General features: G+C 39.6%; 1 protein-coding gene across 1 annotated transcript in view; it reads left to right on the forward strand.

Moving 5' to 3' along the window:
* The first annotated feature begins 365 nt into the window (after positions 1-365).
* Positions 366-10,636, forward strand: part of GLRB (glycine receptor beta) — a 64,482-nt gene continuing 54,211 nt past the window's right edge. Inside the window, exons 1-2 of the mRNA XM_015819339.1 lie at positions 366-541; positions 2,729-2,880. Coding sequence (XP_015674825.1) covers positions 2,762-2,880 — 119 coding nt within the window. The 5' untranslated portion in view covers positions 366-541; positions 2,729-2,761. The remainder of the gene's footprint in view (positions 542-2,728; positions 2,881-10,636) is intronic.

Consider the following 10,636-nt stretch of genomic DNA (forward strand, 5'->3'; position numbering starts at 1 on the left):
TACAAACTTAATTTTCTTGGAACACTTTATGTTAGCAAAAAATCCTTGGTGACAGCCAGTTAACAATTGTAGGACTAAGTCCTCCTGGTAGAAGTTTTGTGCTAGTACAATATTACAGGTTTTTTATGGATTCAGGATAAAAACCCCAACAACCGAAAAAGGCCAGGTGCTCGCAGAAGGGAAGGGAACGGAACCTCACAAACCCGTCGAGGCAAACAGCTTAAAGGCAGAAAAGTGACGGGCGCAGAAACGAGCAAGGTCAGACGCCACATCGCCACCGCACATGCGCAACAGGCTCGCACATGCTCCCTCATAGCCTCTCAAGGAGTGTGCACATGCTCAGTAGCAAAATGGACACTTTTTTGATGCGGGGCTCGTTTTCATAATTCAGCGGCGGATCTCCGGTGTTGCTTCGTTTCTCTTCCCAAACGCGCTGGTGAATTTCGCTTTGGTCATGACACCTTTGGCCAATCACCTCTGGCTATAATCCCGGAGAGGCAGGGGAGGCTGGGCCATCCCGGTGTCTCTTTTCCTGCTAGCGGTAAGTCCTTGTCCCGTGGCTCGAAGGGCCGTAGAACTCAGCCAGGAGTTTGTGCCTGCGCGTCCGTTTAGGAAGGGAAGGGAAGGGAAGGCTTCGGGCACACATGCAGACGGGACTTGGAAAGTGCCCCAGATGGTGAGCCCTCCCCGTGAGATCCCGGGCTGGTGCAGCATCCCGCTTTGCAGAGGTGGGCGACCGGCATCTCTCTGCTCCATCAGTACCCCAGTTCAGTACCTCGGCCAGCTTCTGGCGGGATGCCGCCCTTTCTTGCTGACAAGCTGCGGAGCCGGCTCTTAGTGAGGTTGGGAAGGGATTTGGGGACAGCGGAATCCCCGGGCGCTGCTGCTGTTGCCGAGATGCGAAGGGGGGAGAAGGAGGAAATTGTGGGAGATATTTTCATCGGGGGGGGGGGGGGAAGGCAGGCGGCTATCAAAATATAGGAAAAGCTGTAGGGCGCAAGAGCGAGGGTCTGAGTCTGAAAAGTCAGGCTGCACTGCTCGCTTCCGACCGAGGATTTGGAGGGAGACAAATGGTGTTCAGAGGCCTTGTTGGTTCCACAAGGTGCTGGAAGGGCCAAGCGATAAGCCTTAGGTGTTGTTGCTTGATGGAAGGAAAAAAAAGTGACATCTGTTGCTAAAGTGACACAGGGAATCACTGAAGTGTTTGTATGTTTTCTTAGAGTGTCCTCCAATGAAAGGTGCTGTTTCTGCACGTTAAAATGTGTTCTGCAGATCTTCTTTGTGACGATCCTATAAAATGTGTATGTGTGTGTGTGTGTTTATCTCAATAATATTTAATAACTTCAGAAAAGGCCACAAAGATCTCACACTAGTGAATGCAGGAGAAGATGTTAAGGAGACCTTGTCATTGGACACGTGAGAGGGCACCATCACCATTTCTGCCCTACCAGTGCTGCAGCACTGGAGCATGTCCTTGGTCAAAGCCTAGATGTGCTTATGGGGAGTACAGAGAACCCATGCCTCATAATCTGACTGCAGCCCAGCACCGTGGGCAGAAGAAGATGCTTCTTCTGTTGGAAGGAAGACAACAATTCTGTTGCTGTAGATATAAATTCTGTTGAAGAGATATAAATATCCAACCTCTGCATTCAGAGTAAGAAGGCGAAAGAAGGATGGAGAACAAAATATACGCAGCTCATATTATAATGCTCAGTCACTTGCTCTAGAGCTAAAGCTGGTTGAAGATCATAAATGCAGAGGGGTTTTTTTCAGTCAGTGCAGCTGGGAAGCAGCAAGCAGTGTTTGTATTAAGTGTAAACAATTATGCTGCTCTTTGTTTAGCTATGTTGATACAGAATATTCAGTAAGTGTCATGCAAAGAGCATGTAATAATAAAACAGCTTCAAAGAATACCTGACATTATTTCTATTTGAAATTAGAATGTTACAGATTATTGACAATTCATGTAAGTATATTCATTGTAGTAAAAAGCTGAACATTTTTTCAGCTTTTTACTACAACATGGGAATGAATATACTGTAATTAATAAAATGTTTTGTTAATATTAATTGAACTACTAGGAGAATAAAATTCTAAACAGGCCCAAAACTAATTTGTTTTATCTTATAGGTAGCATAATATGAAATAACATTCTTTTAGAAGATTGGTTTGTAAAATAACTCAAGGTTTTATTAATAAAGGATTACCATATGTTGCAAAGTTTATAGTGACAGTTAAAATATGGTCACCCCAATCTAAAACAACTTAAATGAGCTTTAAAATATATGTCTATTTTTAATTTATGTATTAGGTGCCTTTGAGTCAGTTTTCGACTCCTGGCAATTGCCTGGCCTGATCGTGGTAAGGTATTTTCGTGGTAAGGCATTTTGGAAGTGGTTTGCAATTGCCTGCTTGCAATACTGAGGGGGAGTAACTGATCCAAAGTCACCTAAATGACTTTGTGCTCAGGCAGGACTAGAACTCTCTGTCTGCCAGTTCCTAGTCAGATGCTTTAACAATACCAAACCAGCTCTCATGTGTGTGTGTATGTGTGTGTGTGTGTATTCCTTGTATAAGAGCCAAATTAATAAGCTCTAGTAGCTGATCATTAGAGAATAATTATTTCTATCTACGATGTTTAAAAGTGCTTGCTTCCTATGTGAAGTATATCCTAGTTTTTCACTGAACTTCATCAAATTGCATTTTTGTTCTTTCTTATCTATCATAGGTCAACTTTCATCCTGGGCTTCAAGTCCCCACGATGAAGTTTTTCTTGGCAATTGTTGTGGTTGCTTTTTTCTTATATGTTGGGGAAGTCTGTTCCAAAGAGAAATCTTCAAAGAAAGGAAAAGGGAAAAAGAAGCAATATCTCTGTCCTTCGTATGTTCATTACATTTTTATACAACGTCTGAAATACTGTATAGTTGCACATTAAGAAATGCCTCTAATTAAATGTAGGCTTTTCATAAAGCAAGATAATTCATATAAACAGTACAGTAACTTTTTAGGGATTTAGACAAGAGACTTTCTCAATGTAGAATTTGAACCTGGAACTTTGTAAATGAAAACCATGTGTACTGTCATGAAGCTGTGATTAAATAAGACTTCTTATGGTTGATACAGACACAAAATAATGATCAGAATTTAAGATGTGTGAGTGTTGAAAAGCATATTAATCATTATACTATAACATGCCTCTTAAGTCCTTGTGCAGGTAGCTTGATTTTGCATGTGCAGAGAAATTATTCTCTTATGTTGATCAGGAATAGATAAAGCCAGAGTGTGACTTTTTAGGCAAATTGACATGAGAGAAATTAATTCTTACTCATATTTTTATATACTTGAAGGTACGGAAGGTGTAACCAACCTTAGCATGCCATGGTCACGGATAAATTGTTAGTTCTGTTGACATTAGCAGCCAGCTTCTGTGCAATTATCTCGCCAGTAATTTTGAGCTTGTATAATACAAAAGTATTTCCTGTTTTTTGTTTCTTAATGCATAAAGATATAGTACAGGTAGTCCTTGACTTACAACAGTTCATTTAGTGACTGTTCAAAGTTACAATGGCATTAAAAATGACTTATGACCGTTTTTCATACTTACAACAGTTGCTGCAGTATCCCTATGGTCACGTGATCTAAATTCAGATGCTTGGCAACTGACTCATATTTATGAAGGTTGCAATGTCCCAGAGTCATATGATCACCTTTTGTGACCTTCTGACAAGCAAAGTCAATGGGGAAGCCAGATTCGCTTAACAACCATGGTACTAACTTAACAACTGCAGTGATTCACTTAATAAATGTGGCAAGAAAAGTCATAAAAGGGGTAAAAATTCACTCAACAGTCTCATTTAGTAACAAATTTTGGGGTCAATTGCGGTCACAAGTCGAGGACTACCTATATTTTGCAATGACTTATTTTTTTTGTAATATATTTTATTGATTTTTTTAAAAAAACATAAATCACTTAATAATTGGTAAACAGTGTGTTGTCTGAGTTAAATTTGTAAAATTTATTATTAACAATTGATTTCTATAATCCATAATCCACATAATGGTTTTAGTTGATTTCCTCTTTTCCCAAAATATCCTCTTTTGCAAACATTGAGTTAATACAATTCTTATTGTTTTGATAGATAACAATTAAATTTTTTCCCAATAGTCCTAAAACTAATAATCACATCAATATAATATTTCTTTTCTATCCAATCATTCTGGTTGCCTTATTTTAGATCCTGTTATAGTCCTTATTTTAGTTTGTTTCTCCCACCAAATTCTACACGTAAAATTTTTACACTTAAAAATTTAACTCTATTTTTCCATATGAACCATCTACAGTATCTCACACTTTTACATTTCTTAAGGAATTGATAAAACAATGAAAAAAAAGAAAGAAAGGAGAGCAAGAGTAAAGAAACATAAAAAACAACATACTACTTAAAACTTATATCCCTCCTAAGCTAATATATATTTATTTCCTAAATTTCTTATTCTTTTTGACCATAATTAAAATATATATTTAATCTTTAAACATTTCATTTAATACATCTAGTCATCTAGTCCTTTAACTCTTATTCAAAACATTTTTATCCATTATAATTTTATTAAATTCAATCACATTTAAGTATCTAAAACATTTCCTTTATCTAAGTCATTTCAACTTTTTTATATTACTCATATCAAGAAAGAGAACAAAAAAGGGAAAAAAGCATACTATATTATTTAGGGAATTCATCCCTCTTAGAATGACATATATATTCCAAAACCTTTCTATTTCTTTAACCATATTCAAACAAATGTTTCTTTTTTAAGTATTCTCTCTGGTAAGTCCCATCATCTATTTTCTTGGTTTCCACTTTAGTCCTTTTCCTTTGCCCAGTATCTTTCTTAATCAATGTATTTTGCTGAATCAAAAAGGTTTTCCTTATGTTTGTAAATGTTGCTGTAGATATAAAAAGTAAATCAGGTGAAGTGTCTTTGTACAGGGCTTCTGCCTTTCCATGTTTGTTGAAAATCTTTTTCTTTTTCTTTCTCTCCACTTCTCTTATCATTTCCTTTTTCTCCGATGTTCCTGACATCTCTACAGTCCATTTTATCCAAGCTGTTTTCTTGTCCTCAGATTTATTTTGTAATCTTAAGGGATACGTTGTTTTTTCCAATTCTTATGAATTTTTTTCCACTAGGATTAAATCATGTTTCCTTGTTTTGTTAAGTTCCATCTTTAAGTCTCTATTCTCAATTCTATATCCATTTATCTGTTTTATCTGCTCCTTCTCTGTTGTTGTTTTCTGGGAATTTTTTTGTTGTAAAGTTAACTTGGAAATAGATTGATTTATATTTTCAAAGTTATTTTGGATTTCTTTGTGGTTTAAAGTCATTGTTGTTTGAATTAGTTGCAGTATACTATATATCTCCTCCTGTGAAGTATTTATGTTTTCTTAATATGTTCTTTCTACATGTCTCTGATCTATGATGGCCAAGAATTTGAGTTTTTCTCTTCCTTTCTTTTCTTTGCAAATAGCTTTAGAGTCCCAATTAAATAGATATTTGTAATCCAAACAGTTCAAAAAAGATTGAACTGGGCGAAATTAGCCGCAGGGGTGCGGTGAATCCGCAAGCCTGTGATTGGTCACTATCGCACAAAACTGGAAGTCCTGCAAAGACTTTTTAGTAATTGACCTCAGTGACCTGTAAGTGAACAGGACCTGCTATTCCAAAAATTTAATATAGGGTCCATGTGATATTAGTCAAAGATGGTATGAATTTTGCTTTGAGGTTTGGACAATACCATTTTATTTTGTGCAGTTATGGTTCTTTTGTTTTTTCAAGGGTAAAGGTATTGGAAAAGTTTAAAAAACAGAACAAAAGATATATTGAGTTTGAATTTTGCCTTATTCAAAGAGTTTAAAGGAATTACCTATTGAACAGTGCAAATTCAGATTATAAACTCAGTAATATATATCCAAAGTGATTATATCCTCCTAATATATATGCTGTTGTTTTATATGCTAAATTTACAATAATATCTAGCATAAACCTATTTTTGCAAAATACTGTATGTAAGTGTCCCAAACTGTTTTATGAATATAAAATATACATGGCTATCAATTTCTTAATCCTTATATAGTTTAAATGATCTTTACTCAACTTTAATTTGCTTCAGTTATCAGGATTTCCAGACACTGCAGCAAAACAATAGTATAACGTTAAAATACTGTTTGTAGGAAAATAGAGTACAAATGTATTACTATATGTACAGTATATGAATGTTTTAAAAATCCTCTATTAACAATTTCATTAAATCCAATTATTTCAAAATCTATTTTTCTGCATACTCAGTCCAATAGTAGTCCTTATGCATTTTTACTTGCATTGTATTTCAAATATATAACCACATCTAAATTTTAATTTCCTTATATTTATAATCCTTAAGGACAAACTATTATATTCAAAGAAAATATGACTATTAATTATAAATTATTAAGTATTTAAAACTTCTAATTCATATACGAGGGCAATTTGGAAATAAACCTCCGTTTGGTTATCAATGATAGACACTCGCAGATACAGAACTTTTATTATATACATTAGAAAACTACAACATTATATTACTTGTCTTACAAAGTTTGAAATTCCTTAGTAGTGGTCACTCAGTGCCAGATCTGGGCTATGGGGGAGGGTGATCAAAAGCATCCCAACGGAATTGCTTCAAAAGTTCTTGGGTGCGGCTAGTGGTGTGTGGGTGAGCATTATCGTGAACCAACACCACACCAGAAGTCAGCATGCCCTGATTCTTGTTATGGATGGCTCATCTGAGTTTTCGTAATGTTTCACAGTAGACTTCTGAATTGATGGTTGAACCACACTCCATGAACTTCATTAGCAGTACTCCTTTCGCATCTTCATATTTGGCGGGATTTTCTATGGCACCACTTCCGGTGCGGTGTTGGTTCACAATAATGCTCGCCCACACACTGCTAGACACACCCAAGAACTTTTGAAGCAGTTCTGTTGGGATATTTTTGATCACCCCCCCCATAGCCCAGATTTGGCGCCGAGTGACTACTACTAAGAATTTCAAACCTTGTAAGACATTATGACAAATGCTCTTGAATACTGTGTGTATGTGTATTGATCCTGCCTACGTAGGAACAATTCAATAGTGATCCTGCCGGCCGACAAGGCCAAAGCCGCTGTGGTCATGGACAGAATAGAGTACAATCAGAAAATCCAGACCTTGCTTAATGATGAAGATTCCTATCGAATTGTCAATAAAGACTCCATGACAACACTCAGGAATCAAATCAATAAGGTGGCCAACAAACTTAACCGACAAGGGAAGATTCATGAAGAGGACTTAAAAATGATCTGCCCCAGGAATTCGGCCACAGCACACATTTATGGGCTACCTAAAATACACAAGACAGGTATCCCATTGTGTCCGATTGTATCACTTAGAGGCACCCCAACATTTGGGCTGGCCAAGTGGCTTAGCACACAATTTCAACACCTGGTCAAAAACACCTCTACTACCATAAGATCGGCTGAGGACTTTTTACAAAAGCTGAAGATACTGACAATAGAGGATGACGAGATCATGGTGTCGTTCGACGTGATATCGTTGTTTACATCCATTCCCCAGGATCTGGCCAGGTCGGTCATGAACGAATTACTGCAGGACAAGGAACCACAAACATCTGGTTCACTGAATCCCAAAGATTATATACAGCTCCTCAACTTCTGCCTAAAAACATACTTCACGTTCAATGGCTCTATATATGAACAGATCAAGGGCACGCCTATGGGGTCTCCCATTTCGGGAATAATCGCCGAGGTGGTGCTGCAGAAGTTAGAATCTACAGCAATGAGGGATTAAAAGCCCAAATTTTGGGCCAGGTATGTGAATGGCATGTTTGTGGTCATCAAGCACCGTGACAAAGCTTCTTTTATGGAAAAGTTTAATGCCATCTACCCCGACATCCAATTCACGGTAGAGGAAGAAGTGAACAACACCTTACCCTTCCTAGACATACTAATATGTCACGAGTATAATGGTACGCTGATCACCAGCGTTTATCGCAAATCCACCTACACGAATTCTCCACAGCGACAGTAACTATCCCACCACCCACAAAATTGGCTGTATCCGTACCCTGTTCAACAGAATAAATACGCACTGCAGCACAGCAACTGAAAAAGCCAAGAATCATGCACACCTGTATCAAGTATGCATACAGAATGGATACTCCATTGATTTTATTCGACGTTACCATCAGCAATGATCGCTACGTGCTGCAGATGATAGAACAACTACCACCACTTGGACCACACTCCCCTACATTCACAATGTGTCAGAGACAGCGGCATGAATACTATCAGCACACAACATCAGGTGGCGCATAGACCCAATCAGACCCTTCGTACACGAATAATGTGCCCCAAAGAACCCTTACCCATGAGCAAGATATCATCAGTTGTTTATCAGATTAACTGTAATAATTGTGCATGCAATTATGTGGGTGAGACCATGAAACGCCTTCAAACAAGGCTTCATGAACATGAACTGGCCATCAAATGACAAAAACAGTGATCCCAGGTATGAACTCACACCATGGAGTACAATCACACCTTTAATTTCACGAAGGCCAGAGTCATTGCTCATGATGCAACTAAGGGTGGCCGGCTATTAAAAGAGGCATGGCTATCCAACCAGTATTCCATTAACCAGCATATTGAGCTGTTGCCAGATTATCAGATGCTGCGCTGGCAAGAAACATTAAGCAAGAAAACTGAAAGGATGAAACAACCACAGACCCTCTCCGGCACGAATAGGCGAACGGAGGATCATAACTTCTCCCCAATTAACACAGCATTACAACAAACAATGAGGAGGCAGATCACACCGATGCGCAACAGGGAAGGGCCTGTGACCAACATGGATAGTGACGATTACAACAAGGAAGAACGAACAGCTGAAACGGCAGAATTGCACATAGAAATGTCAAACGAGCAGCAAGATGATTGCACGCGGCAAAATGCACGCTCCACGGGGCGGGCCGAGTGGAGAGAAACAGAGCACCAAAATTTAAACAGCTGTCAACAACCCCGACGGAAACAAGAATGGAGCAATTGATTACAGGAGGGTGGGAGCTGAATAGACCCGTAACAAGCTCATTAGCCAAACGATTGGCTCTGCAGAGACTATAAGAACATGTTTCTCAATCCTGGCTTAAACTCTGACGATGTCAGCAGACGCTGACAAAAGCTAAGTTTTAAATAAATTTTTAGTCTTGGTGATCTGTGCCTTTTGATGTTGAATATATATATATATATCCTCCGGGCTTGGTAATTATGTTGCAAACATTTCATCTCCATTCGGGGGGACATCTTCAGTGCAGTTTGAATCGTGTTCCGTTTGGAATGTTGCTTCTGGCATTTCAGTTGAAGTAGCTCTCTCGCTCTCAGTGGTTGGTATGCGGGGTCGATGTCAATGTGCCTGTTCACTGATTGATTGGTGGAGAATCAGGCCTTGAGGAATTCTCTTTCTCTCCTTGACTTTGCTTGGGTTATAATTGTGGTTACAAAACATTTCAGAGATGACAGCAAGATTACTAAGCCAACACAACCTCACAGTAGTCCACAAACCAGCCTCAACTCTCAGACAGACCCTATCAAAACATAAAGAGCCAACAGAAACAAATCTAAGATCAGGCATTATGTACCAAGTCCAATGCAACAACTGTGAAAAGAACTATTTAGGCCAAACAGAAAAAAGCTATCTACCAGACTGCACAAGCATTCCCTGGCTATTAAAAGACACGGCCCATTGTCCCTCATGTCTGTCCACTAGGACTAAAAAGGACACAAGTTCGATCTAACTGGGACCACAATTATAATCCCAGCAAAGTCAAGGAGAGAAAGAGAGGCCTGGTTCTCCACCAACCAATTATTGTGGAAAACGAAAGGACTTTTACGAATTCCAGAGGGTTTTAGCAGAGAGATTTATTGTGCAGGTTCAGAAGCAATAGAGACAAGCAATTCTGAACCCTGAGGGCAGGCTCAAACGTCAGTTTTATACTTTCCTTTTTTCAGGAACAAAGGAATACACATTGAAATACACAGGCCACCCCAACGATGCCCTTGACGTGATGGCCCGATGCCTGGAGGCTGTAAGGGTCTGGATGGGGAGAAACAGACTCAGGCTCAACCCTTCCAAGACCGAGTGGCTGTGGCTACCGGCGTCTCGGCATAGTCAGCTGACTCCATCGCTGAGTATAGGGGGCGAAATTTTGGCTCCCTCGGAAGGGGTTCGCAATCTGGGTGTCCTCCTGGATTCACGGCTGACACTGGAAGACCAGTTGGCGGCCGTGACCAGGGGGGCGTTTTATCAGGTACGCCTGATTTACCAGTTGCGGCCTTTTCTTGACCGGGACACCTTGCGCACAGTCACTCATGCCCTTGTCACCTCCCGCCTGGACTACTGCAACGCTCTCTACATGGGGCTCCCCTTGAGGAGCACTCGGAGGCTCCAGTTAGTCCAGAATGCGGCCGCGCGGGCGGTGTTGGGAGGGACTCGTCGCTCCCATGTAACACCGTTACTGCGCGAGCTGCACTGGCTGCCGGTGGCTTTCCG

This window comes from Protobothrops mucrosquamatus, unplaced genomic scaffold (genome assembly GCF_001527695.2).
Source record: "Protobothrops mucrosquamatus isolate PMUCROS unplaced genomic scaffold, P.Mucros_1.0 scaffold901, whole genome shotgun sequence".
NCBI classification, from domain to species: Eukaryota; Metazoa; Chordata; class Lepidosauria; order Squamata; family Viperidae; genus Protobothrops; species Protobothrops mucrosquamatus.